Source organism: Orycteropus afer, unplaced genomic scaffold (genome assembly GCF_000298275.1).
Source record: "Orycteropus afer afer isolate SDZICR_OR568_19922 unplaced genomic scaffold, OryAfe1.0 scaffold00010, whole genome shotgun sequence".
Classification (NCBI taxonomy): Eukaryota; Metazoa; Chordata; class Mammalia; order Tubulidentata; family Orycteropodidae; genus Orycteropus; species Orycteropus afer.
In genome coordinates this window covers 3,438,192-3,451,564 of record NW_006921597.1, presented here as the reverse complement: position 1 = coordinate 3,451,564, position 13,373 = coordinate 3,438,192, and the positions used below count along the sequence as shown (strand labels likewise).

The 13,373-nt window shown below is 39.6% G+C and overlaps 1 protein-coding gene across 1 annotated transcript in view; it reads right to left on the bottom strand.

Annotated features, from left to right (window-relative positions):
- HMGCS2 (3-hydroxy-3-methylglutaryl-CoA synthase 2) overlaps positions 1-12,429 on the bottom strand; it is a 57,019-nt gene extending 44,590 nt beyond the window's left edge. The window contains exon 1 of the mRNA XM_007948483.1: positions 12,326-12,429. Within this exon, the coding sequence (XP_007946674.1) occupies positions 12,326-12,429 (104 nt within the window). The remainder of the gene's footprint in view (positions 1-12,325) is intronic.
- Between the last annotated feature and the right edge of the window lie 944 nt (positions 12,430-13,373).

The following is a 13,373-nucleotide window of genomic DNA, read 5'->3' as shown; positions in this document are numbered from 1 at the left end:
GACCAGCAAAAATACTTACCAAATATTAAAACAATAGCGATGAAGAAAGTGATAACATGATTCATAAACAAAAAGAGCTCAGCACAGAAAATTCTATGGAACAAAGAAACCAGGAACACCACAAAAAAAGCACATAATAAAATGACAGTAACAAATTCATACTTGTCAATAATTATACTGAATGTCAATGGATTAGATGCACCACTCAAGAGACAGAGAGTTGCAGACTGGATAAGAATACATAACTCATCAACATGCTATCTACAAGAGATGAACCTTACAGGGAAAGACATAAATTGACTAAAAGTCAAAGGTTGGAAAAAGATATATCAAGCAAATGGCAACCAAACGAGAGCAAGAGTGGCAATATTAATTTCTGATAAAATTGACTTTAAGACAAAAACCACCATATGAGACAAGGAAGGACATTATTATATAATGATTAAAGGATCAATTGAACATGAAGATATAACCATAATAAACATCTATGGACCCAATGAAAAAGCCCCAAAATACATAAATCAGACTTTAAAAGAGTTGGAAAGCCAAATAGATGACTCCACAGTCATAGTGGGAGACTTTAATATACCACTTTCAATCAAAGATAGAACAACCAGAAAGAAACTCAACAAAGATGCAGAAGAACTAAACAATACAATCTACTAACTTGACCTTAGAGACATCTACAGAGCACTTCACACAACAGCAACACAATGTACATTCTTTTCCAGTGCACATGGAACATTCTCCAAGACAGACCATATGTTCGGACACAAAGCAAGCCTCAATACATTTAAAAACATTGAAATGCTGCAAAGCATCTTCTCAGATCATAATGCTATAAAATTAGAAATCAATAATAGGAAGATCAATGGAAAATGAACAAACAATGGAAAGTGAATAACAATGTCCTTGAAAATGACTGGGTAATAAAACAAATTTAAAAATTGCTTGAATTAAATAAGAATTAAAATACAACATACCAAAATCTTTGGGACACAGCAAAAGCAGTGATCACAGGCCAATTTATAGCAATAAATGCACACATCAAAAAAGAAGAAAAGCCAAAATCAATACCTTAACCCAACATCTCCAACAATTAGAAAAAGAGCATCAAAGAAAGCGTATAGTCACCAGAAGAAAAGAAGTAATACAGATTAGAGCAGAAATAAATGAAACAGAATATAGAAAGACAATAGAAAAAATCAACAAGACTAGAAGTTGGTTCTTTGAAAAGATTAATAAAATTGACAAACCATGGGCAAATTTAGCAAAGAAAGGAGGGAGAGAATATAAATGACACAAATAAGAAATGAATTGGGTGACACCACAATAGAACCAACAGAAATTAAAAGGATAATATCAAGATACTGTGAAAAACTATACTACAACAAACTCAAAAATCTAGAAGAAATGGACAGATTTCTAGAAACATACTACTTACCTAAACTAACAGAGGCTGAGGTGGAAAATTTAACAGACCCATAACAAAAGAAGAAAGTGAACAAGTCATAAAAAAATTACCAATTAAAAAAAAGCTATGGCCTAGACAGTTTCACTGGTGAATTCTACAGGATGTTCAGAGAAGAACTGACACCAATCCTACTCAAACTATTCCAGAACATAGAAAAGGACAGAATCCTCCCAAATTCATTTTATGAAGCAAGCATAACCTTGATACCAAAACTGGGCAAAGACATCACTAAATAGGAAAACTACAGACCAACATTCCTTATGAATATAGATGCAAAAATCTTTACCAAAATCCTACTCAGTAGATTCAAAAAACATATCAAAAAATGATATATTATGACCAAGTGCAGTTCATACCAGGTATGCAAGGATGATTCAACATTAGAAAAACAATCAATATCATCCATTACACAAATAAAACAAAGGAAAAGAACCCTGATTATATCAACTGATGCAGAAAAAGCATTTGATAAAATCCAACACCCATTCCTGATCAAAACTCTCAGCAAAACAGGAATAGAAGGGAATTCTTCAACATAATAAAGGGCAAATACACAAAACCAACAGCCAACATTATTCTCAATGGAGAGAGACTGAAACCATTCTCCTTACAAACAGGAACCAGACAAGGATGCCCTCTATCACCACTTCTATTCAACATTGTATTGGAAGTCCTAGCCAGGGCAATAAGATAAGAAAGGGAAATCAAAGGCATCCAAATTGGTAAGGAAGAAGTCAAACTATCCCCATTTGCTGATGATATGATCCTATACATAGAAAATCCAAGAGACTCAGCAAAAAAACTACTGGGACTAATTGAGAGATTTAGCATAGTGGCAGGATACAAGATCAATAAGAAAAATTAGTTGGATTCCTCTACATCAGCAAAGAGATTGCTGAAAAGGAAATAAGGAAACCAATACCATTTATAATAGCTACCAAAAAAACAAAATACTTGGGCATAAATCTCACTGGGACACAAAAGACCTGTACAAAGAAAACTACAAATCACTACTGCAAGAAGCCATAAGAGATCTACATAAATTCTCATGAATAGGAAGATTGAACATTGTGAAAATGTCAATTCTACCCAAAGAAATCTATACATTAAATGCAATCCCAATCCAGATCTCATTAGCATTCTTTAAGGATATGGAAAAACCAATCACTAATTTTATATGGAAAGGAAAGAGACCTTGGATAAGCAAAGCACTATTGAAGAAGAAGAACAAAGTAGGGGATCTCACACTCCCAGATCTCAGTTGTCAAAATAGCTTGGTACTGGTACAACAACAGACACATAGACCAGTGGAACAGAATTGAGAAACCAGAAACAGATCCATCCACCTATGGTCAGGTGATTTTTTAAAAAGGGCTGAAATCCATTAAATGGAGGAAGAGATGGTCTCTTTAACAAATGGTGCTGGCAAAACTGGATATCCATTTGCAGAAAAATGAAACAAGATCCATACCTCACACCATACACAAAAACTGACTCCAGAGGGATCGAAGACTTAAATGTGAAACCTAAAATTATAAAGTTCCTCAGAGAAAAAATAGGGGCAAATTTAGAGGCCCTAATTTATGGCATAAATAGACTGTCAAGCATAACCCAAAATGCACAAACAGCTGAAGATAAACTAGATGAATGGGACCTTCTAAAAGTTAAATTTTCATGTGCTTCAAAAGTCTTCTCCAAAAGAGTAAAAAGAGAACCTACAGATTGGGAAAAAAATAGTCAGCAACAACATATCTGACAAGGAACTTATCTCTAAAATTTATAGAAAACTCCACCACCCCAACAAGAAAAAGATTAACAATTCAAATGAAAAACGGGCAGAAGACATGAATAGACACTTCACCAAAGAGGATACAGGCCATCAACAAACACATGAAGAAATGTTCACAATCATTAACCATTAGAGAGATAAAAATCAAAACAACAATGACATGCCATCTTGCCCTAGCACTGATGTCAAAGTTCAACAAGACAGAACATAACAAATGCTGGTGAGGATGTGGAGGGACAGACTCTCATACACTGCTGATGGGTCTGTAAAATGTTACAGACACTATGGAAAGCAGGTGGTGATTCCTTAAAAAGCTGAAATTAGAAATACCATTTGACTCAGCAATCCCATTACTAGGCATATATCCTAAAGAAGTGAGAGCCATGACAAGGACAGATATATGCACACCCATGTTTATCAAAGTCCTATTTATAATAGCAAAAATGTGGAAACAACTTAGGTGCCCACCAATAGAAGAATGGATAACCATACTATGGTACATACACACAATGGAATACTATGCAACACCAAAGAATAAGGTAGAATCTGCAAAATACCACATAACATAGATGAACTTGGAGGACATTATGCTGAGTGAAATAAGTCAATCACAGAAGGACAAATATAGTATTAGTTCATTATTGTAAAAAGTCAAGGAAAGTGACTTTTATATTACTCCTGTATATAGGAGGAAAGTTTCTATGTTGGTTACCAAGGGTGGGAGGGGAGGAGAAGAAACACTGCAGAAAAGAAAAATGCATTGACCCATGTCACTTTAGTTTTTTGTATTTCACTGTGCATAAATTATATTTCAATAAAATATATTAAAAAAAAAAAAAAAAGAGTTCCAATCTCTCCACCACTTCACCAGCATCTGTTTTCTGTTTTTTTGATCAGTGACATTTTTGCAGGGATGAGATGGTATCCTATTGTAATTGTGACTTGCATCTCTCTAATGACTAATGAAGGAGCTCTGGTGGTACAGTGGCTAAAGCAATAGATCCAAAGGGCAGTGGTTGAAACCCACCAGTTGTTCTGTGAGAGAAAAATTAAACAGTCTACTTCTGTAAAGATTTACAACCTTGGAAACCCTATGGAACTGTTCTACTCTGTCCTATAAGGTCACTGAGATGCAATGTACTTGATGGCAGTGGGTTTAGAGTGACTAATCATCATGAACATCTCTTCATATGTTTGTTAGCCATCTGAATGTCTTCTTTAGTTAAGTGTCTGTTTATATCCTTTTAGAAATTAGACCCTTGGCAGACATGTTGTTGCTAAAATTTTTTCCCAGACTGTAGGTTGTCTTTGACAATTGGTGTTTAATTAGAATATTTAGTTCATTTGTATTTATTATAATTATTGATCTAGTTATGATTAAGTCTACTGTCTTGCTATTTGCTTATTTTTGTCTCATCTGTTCTTTGCTTTTTTGTTCTTCCTTTCCTGTCTTCTTTTGGATTAGACAAGTATTGTGGTTTTCTACTAATGTAAAGATTAGCAGTTTAAACTCATGCAGTGGCACTATAGAAGAAAGGTTTGGTGATCTGCTTCCATAAAAATTACAGCTAAAAAAATCCTATGGAATAGTTCTACTCTGTAGTACATGGGTCCTCACGAGCTGTAATCACCTGGATGGCAATGTGTTTATTTTTTTGTTTAACCTTTTATTGGGGAGCTCTGGTAGCATAGTGGCTAAGACACTTGCCTGCTAACCAGACGGCTGGCGGTTCAAACCCACCAGCCACTCCCCGGAAGGAAGGTTGGGCAATCCTACTTCCGTAGTGATACTGCCTCGGAAACCCAAGGAGGGGTCGCTATGAGTCGGGGCCGACTCGACGGCACATAACAACAACAACCTTTTATTGTGATTTGAGTGAGAGTTTACAGAGTAAATTGATTTTCCATTCAACAGTTCATACACATTTTATTTCATGATATTAATTACAATCCCCACAATGTAACACCATTCTTCCCACTTCTTCCCTATGCTTACCATTTCCCTGTGTCCTTTTTTTCCTATCCTTATGAGCTTTTTTTTTAGTCACATATTTTTAAATTTTTCTTTTAGTGGTGACCCTAGAGATTATAATATGTATACTTGGCTTATTGCAATCTAACTGAAATTAGCACTTCTATTACCTTCTGAACAATGTACAAACTTTAGTTTAACTTCATTTCCTGCTCATACCTTTTGAGGTATTATTGCCATATACTTTACTTTCACATATATTATAAACGTTGTGAGATTTTTTTTTTTATTACTTTCATTTTAAAGTATCTTTATCACCTTTTCTCCTTTCTTTTTTTATACGCAAGACTATACTGACTGCTTTTCTACTTTTAGAAAAACCAAACAACTTTTTATTGTGATTTAGGTGAAAGTTTACAGAAAAGATTCGTTTTATGGAATTTTTTCTGCTTGATTCCATCCTATCTGCTTTTCCTGATTGGTCTTGTCAATATTTATTGAGCACACACTATACACTCAACACAGTGCTGGGTTCCAGGTGCACAATAATGAATAAGACAAACTTTGTGCCCATAAACGAAGGCACAAATGAAGGATGCTGACAATGTTATAATTTAATACATAGTAGAACAAGAAAAGGGTGTGAGCACAGAGGGCAGAGAGAGCAATTCTAAATGAGGACAAAGAGAGAGTAAGGGAGGGGTCAGCAGAAGGAAGAGATCATCTATTTCTTTCCTGTGCTTATCCACTTCTTTTCAACCTTGACTCTTAATATCCCTGGTGAAAATCTTGGGTGTCTCCTCCTACCTACAAGTAGAGAGTTCAGATAGTTCATCTCCCATATGCTGTGTAAAACTATCTAAAATCTGAGCACTTCAAGACTAGGGCTAGTCTTCATTTGTCAGATAGTGAAATCAAGGCACACACTGGGAAGTAATAGCTCAGAGTAACACAGTTAGTTATATGTTAGAAGTAGCATGTCCTTTCATTGATTTGGGTATAAGTCCAATATATGGTACATATTGGACTTATACTCACAAGTACCTCCAGGTTCCTTTGACTTGTATTAAGCCAGAGATATCTTATCATGGAAAGTGAAAGGATAGCTCCATGATTGTAAACTTAGCTTCATGTCACAGGATTCTCAGGATCTAGGAAGGTTACTTTGAAGGACTGTTGTGATGCAAAAGTAGATCAAATGTCATCTAAGATGCAACTATTGGTCTCCTCTCAACTGGAGCAAAGAAGCGTAAAGAAAATAAAAGTCATCTGGAAACAATTAGTCCAAAGATAAGATGGAACCATGAGGACCTCAGCCTTCATGACACCGAGACCAGAAGAACTAGATGGTGCCTGGCTACCAAAGCCAATTACTCAGAAAAGAATCAAAACTAAAGATCCTGGAGACAGTAGGAGAAAAAATATGGAACAAAATTCAAAACCACAAAAATGACCAGAATTACTGGTCAGATAGAGACTGGTGGAACCCCTGAGACTATGGCCCCAGGTTATTCTTCGGGCCTAGAAATGGATTCGCTTCCATGGATTGGCTCTCAGCCCAATAGTAGAAAGACCTACATGCAGAACACCTTAAAAAACACACACACACACACTCACTGCCATCGAGTCAATTCCGACTTATAGCGACCCCTCCTTGGGTTTCCAAGGCAGTATCTCTACAGAAGTAGATTGCCCAATCTTCCTTCCTAGGAGTGGGTGGTGGGTTTGAACCTCCAGCCTTCTGGTTAGCAGTCAAATGCCTTAGGCAGTATGCCACCAGAGCTCCCCCAGGGCAATACAGCCACCTACTCTAGGGAGATGCATCCCTTAGATTAATCAGCCATGAGACATCAGAGGAACAGCATTCCATAGAGGGAAAACTGGGCAGACAAGAATGCATAGATGTAAAGGGCACAGGGAGGGGGTAGTCACAGGGAGGAAAGAGGAGGGGAGTATTTCGTGGTTGGAGATGGTAATCAGGCTGTGAAATCAGATGTGTATGAACTGTAGAATGTAAAACAAGTTTGCTTTGTAAATTTGCACCCCAAGAACAATAATAATAATAATAAAAGTAGACCAAGTGATCACAGGCTAGTGAGGTAAAGGAATGAATATCTATCGATACCTGAAAAGAGCAATTTGGAGTTCATCTATCTGCCCTATTTATTTGGTGCCTTCCAAATAAGTGGAGTTTTCAATCTCAAATATTTATGGAGAAGCTTCCCACATAGTAGATAATAGTTAGCCAGCACCTGATTCTGGACTTGGCTGGCTCATTCTTATTCTGCCTTCTTTGTGCTGATTCCATTACTTTTTTTCTAATTAGAAATCCAAGGTTGAAAAAAGAGGCTTCAAGAACCAGTCCCTTTTGACAGGGTTGGTGTAGTTTCTCAGTGACAACCAAGCATGATGAGGGAGTGAGTCCCTGGGCCTTTGGGCTCAGGACCATGGTCTAAGGGGACGTCAGGCTCAATTGGCACAACATAATACATAAAAGTCTTGTTCTACATCCCACTTGGTGAGTAACAACTGGGGTCTTAAAAGCTCTCGAGTGGCCTTCTCAGGTGCAGCTATTAGTCTCCGCTCATCTGGAGCAAAGAAGAGTGAAGAAAATCAAAGTCATATGGAAACAATTAGTCCAAGGATATTGTGAACCATGGGGACCTCAGCATTCATGACCCTGAAACCAGAAGAACAGATGGTGCCTGGCTACCCATACCAACTACTTGGAAAGAGATAAAAAATGGAGATCCTGGATAGAGTGGGAGGAAAAATGTGGAACAAAATTCAAAAACACAAAAAAGACCAGAATTACTCATCAGATAGAGATTTGTGAAACCCTCAAGCCTATGGCCTCAGGTTATCCCAGACCTGGAACTAGACTCACTTCCTTGGTTGAACTCTCAGCCAAATAGTAGAAAGGCCTACAAGCAGAATACATACCCCAGGGAGATGCACCTACCTACCCTAGGGAGGGAGCTCTGGTAGCATAATGCCTAAGGCACTTGACTGCTAACCAGAATGCTGGCAGTTCAAACCCACCAGCCTCTCCTCAGAAGGAAGGTTGGGCAATCTACTTCCGTAGTGATACTGCCTTGGAAACCCAAGGAGGGGTCACTATGAGTCGAATCTGACTGAATGGCACATATCAACAACAACAGCAACCCTAGGGAGATGCACCCCTTAGATCAAACATGAGACATCAAAAGGGCAGCAGCTGCACAGAGGGAAAGCTGGACAGACAGGGCACAGGAAAGCTGTTGTCACAGGGAGGAGACGGGAGGAAAGCTTTTTATTGTTGGGATTGGAAAGGGGTGTGAAACCAAATGTGCATGAATTGTTGAGTAAAACAAAACTGCTTTGTAAATTTACACCCAAATCACACAAAATAAATCAGCCTCTTTTGTAATAAGAATCAGTAACTTTTGTAACTGTCTTAGTACAGAGGTATCTGTGGAAATGTATTCCAGAGTCATGAAGAAAAGTTAACATGTAGAAGCTTCCAGAAGTATCAAAGTGCTAGAGTTAAGAGTATCCTAATCTTGTGCTTTCTCTAAAGAATAATCACTTGATATACTTTAAAACTGATTTTTTTTTCTAGTGGTACCTGCTTCAAAATAATAATAATGCACCAAGCTTCTATTTCTTCACTCCATCTCACCTCCTTCCCTCTTGTTTCAAAACTAGCTATTATGAGCCAAGCACTATGCTAGAAACCATAGGGGTGGGGTGAGAGGAGGCAAACAAAAGAGGAAGGCAAAGTTCTTGTCCTCAAGGAGTTACTTGATCAGTGGAAGGAATGAGATAAATGCACACATAAGCCAACTGCAAGGCAGAATATGACAAGGGACACTAGAGGGATAGGAACAGAGTTCCATAAGAGTTCAAAGGAAAGAGAGATTTCCTGTGGGTGACAGAATCAGGAAGAGCTTCATGGAAGAGCCACACTTGAGATCAACCTTGATGGACAGATGAGTTTCTGCAGATGAAGAGCTGTAGGATGGTTTGAAGGCACAGGGGTCACAGCAGAAGGGGATGTTCCATTAGGGGCAGAGAATGTGTAGGGGAATAGGGAGACAACAGGTAAGAAAATTAGATTGGGATCGTAAAGTAGAGGGTTGTTGTTGTTGTTGTTGTTATATGCCGTCGAGTCGGCCCCAACTCATAGCGACCCCTCCTTGGGTTTCCGAGGCAGTATCACTATGGAAGTAGGATTGCCCAACCTTCCTTCCGAGGAGTGGCTGGTGGGTTTGAACCGCCAATCTTCTGGTTAGCAGTCAAGTGCCTTAGGCACTATGCTACCAGAGCTCCTTGAAGTAGAGGGTACGGTTCTTTATTTTAGAGGCACCCAAAAGGCTATTAAGCATATGCTGAAAAGTGAGCTCTAGCTGGACCTAGAGCTGACACGGGTTAGATTAGAGGGGATAGATACATAGACAGAAGGGGATATATAAAGGGGATTCTTATACTGCTTCAGGCCATAGATATTGGGTTTAGCTAGCTGTGAACGTACCATAAAGGAAAACGTGAAATATGATTCCAAGTTTTTGAACTCAAGAAATCAGAAGAGAGAACAGGGTGGTGAGGAAAGAGGCTTTCTTTTGGATGGTAGCCAACTGTTTAAGGAAATTAGTAAACCCACATCAATCCCTTCCTCACAAATACACAAAGAAGTTAAATTCAAACTAAGACATTTGGCCTGTACTCAGCAGTTTGGCAGGGAGTGGGGAAGAGGTGTGAATGACGGTAGAGGGTCATGAAGAAAGTGAGAAGGTTAAAGAGCTTCACCCATTGAGCCACCTACACACTACCTCACATGTCCATACCCTCAGGTTCTCTGGATACCAAGCGTTTTGGTTACTTTGTGGTGCTCTAACAGAAATACTAGAGGTGAATGGCTTGAACAAACAGAGGTTTATTCTCTTACAATTTTGGAAGCTAGAAGTTTGAGGTCAAAGCGTCAGCTCTAAGGGCTGGTGAAAGCTCCTTAACCTTGGGCTTTAGCTCTGCCTCTTGCTCCAGGCCCACTAGAGCTGGAGGCATCTCTTCACTCAGGTAGCTGCTGACTGCTGAGGCTGACAAACCTAAGGTCAAAGAGTACAATGGCACAGTCCCCAAATTATCAAACCAGATGGCAGGCCACTACTTCAAGTCCATTGACTTCATGTCCATCAAGAACTGCAGACAACATGGCAGGCTGCTGAACGACAACTTGGCTACATGCAGGGTCCAAGCGTGTCAAAAGCTGCAGAGAACTTTCTCAACACTTCTCCTTACTGGAAGCAGACTACATCCCTAAGGCAGCTACTCAGCTGCTCCAACAGATTCCACCATGGAGATGATTACCAATCTCATCATGAGGAATAACTATATCCAGCTGCCCATCCACTGAAAACCAGGCCCAGCCAAGTTGACACATAACCTTAACTACCACACCAGACAAGGGCAGATACTAGATCAAAATATTTTTAAAGTACCTGTGGAATTCAGAAGGAGCTCTAGTGGCATAATGATGAAGGCATAAGGCTGCTTACAAAAAGGACAGTGGTTCAAACTCACAAGCTGCTCTGTGGGAGAAAGATGAGACCGTTTGTAGAGATTTACAGCCTTGGAAACCCTATGGGGCAGTTCTACTCTGTCTTATAGGATCATTATAAGTTGGAATCAACTCCATGGCAGTGAGATTTTTTTTTTTATTTTTATTTTTTGGTTTTCTGGAATGTAGAATAAAAACAAAAAGGAAGGAAAGGCCTAGTCCTGAAGTGTAGTGGGTGCTTTAAGGATTGGACAATACATAGGTGGCCAGGAGAGCAAGGCTATAGCTGTTACCATCAATCCTGGGAGACTACAAGCACTAGGGCCAGACTGAGGGAAGATTAAAAAAAAAAAAAAAAGGGAGTGTGTGGGTACTTCTGTGCACACCGCCAAGTTCTTGCCTTTATGCCTCTTTTTCCCCTTTCATGAAATTAGAGGGTAGGGAAAACAGGCATCATATCCTAAATCCATTTAGAATATTGCATCAGTGACTTAAAGTAGCTGGTTTAACTAACACTACACTTGGCACAGAATCCTGTGGGATTGGCAAAACCTAGAACAAAGGTGGAGGGAAGAGCATTATGGGCCCTGGAGCTAGGCTTACACCATTCTCTGCTTCTTACCAGGTAAGACTGGAGAGTATGGCTGGCAATTTAGGGATGACAGTGTGAGGTCCCCAAGCCACTGTTAATTTCTGCAATAGGCAATTCCCTTCACTTGGAGCCTTCCAAAAGGCCCACAATTCTAAGAAATGCAACAATATCTCTGAGAGCAAAGCTGGGAACTAAGTATAGACAACGGTGTGAGAACAGGGACTTTGAGCGGCACATGGAGCAGCTGCCTCTGCTTCCTGATGACCTCTATCCTTCATATGTATCTCAGCCATCAGTGTTTTGGAAACAGCTTCAAAATTCCAGACCCAACCAGTCTAACCTCTTTTACAACAAACAAAGCCATTTTTCTTTCTACTCTAAGGAAATCTCTGAATCAATAGAAATTCAACCATTACTAAATTACAATCAGTCACGCAGGCTGGAGCGAGCTACTGTGATTGTTACTTCTTAGAAATATTTCTGATGATTGGAGATTAGGGTTGAAGATGATCAAAGCTCACAGCTTTTTTTTTTTTTTTTTCTCTCTCTCTCTCTCTTTCCCTTTGTGTCCCTCCTTACACACACCACATTTCAGAAATGACATCAAACTGCCAAGTCTTCTGAATTCTTTAGTATTGACTGAGAATGGCTTTCAAACAGCTCATCATGACAATTACACAAAGTCTGCAAATCTGATATTCACACTACTCCCTGGACCTGGGGACGTGAAGGACACTGGCATTTGCAAACACAGCAGGTGTCAGAGGTTTGGGATCCTGGGATTCTATAGCTGAGAAGGACTGTCTGAGCAATTAACCTTCTTGTCTAAGGCTGTCCTTGCCAATTTCTGACTAGAATTCTAGTGAGTTTTTCCTATGACATGCCATCTGCCTATCTTCTACTGGTTCTGTGATGCTTCTCAAAGCTTGACCTGTGCAGTGCTTCTGGGTGGTGTGACTTACCACTGGTGAGTTGCTGGGAGGAGGCGAGCAGGGGTGAGGGCAGCTTCCTGCAGGACTCTTTTAACTTGCAAGACCCGCTTAACTGGAGTCAACAGTCGCTGCATTTCCAGAGGAGCAAGCAGAATTCCCGCAGTTTAGAGCCCTTGGGAGAGATGTCCAGCACAACTCTATCCTGCTTTATAGAGCTGGGAGGCTCTTGTGCTGAGAAGCCCTGCCCATGCTTATCTAGGCTCCATTGGCTTCTAGAACTGGGCTAAAGGTCTTACTCAGTACATGGGCGAGTCAAAGGAAAACATTATCTCACCAACATGGACACGGTTGCCCTGCTCCTACGAGTGTGTGGAAGAGGGGAGCTCTGGTTCTTTCTTTCTTAGCTCTTTGGCAGCTTTATTTCTGCCCAGTCATCTTAGAGATTGTGATGTTACTTGAACACATTCCAAGGTAGCCCACCTGACCTGTCTCAGCCCCTGGCTCCTCAGGCTCTTCCCTGACATCTCAGAGTTACTTTCATTTGGTGGTCGAGAATTTTTGCCATGGTGTCAGCTGTTATTACTTTAATGTATTAAGCATATTAAGAAAAATCTATCCAAACTAAAGGGAATGAATCTTTTAACAGTAACTCTTGTAGTAGTTGGGAGTGAGTATTGGCATATAGGCAAGGGAGTAGGTATCAGAGAGGATGTGGAGCTTGCTATACTTCTCCTATGCTCATTGTCAACCCTTGTGTTGCACAGCTCTACACAATTCCCATAATGAAAAAGAAATTGAAGTTGTCAATGCTTTCATTCTACTTGGATCTATAAGCAGTGTCCATGGAAGCAGCAGTCAATAAGTCAAACTATGTATAGCAAAAGATTTCTAAAGTTTTTACAAAGCAAAGCTGTAGCTTTGATGACTAAGGTGTGCCTGATCTAATTCATGGTCTTTTCAATTGCATCATGGACAAGCAAAAGCTGTTCAGTGAAAAAGGAGGACAGAAGAAGAAGAAGAATTAATGCATTCATACTGTGGTGGTGATGATGAATATTGAATATACCATGGACTGCCA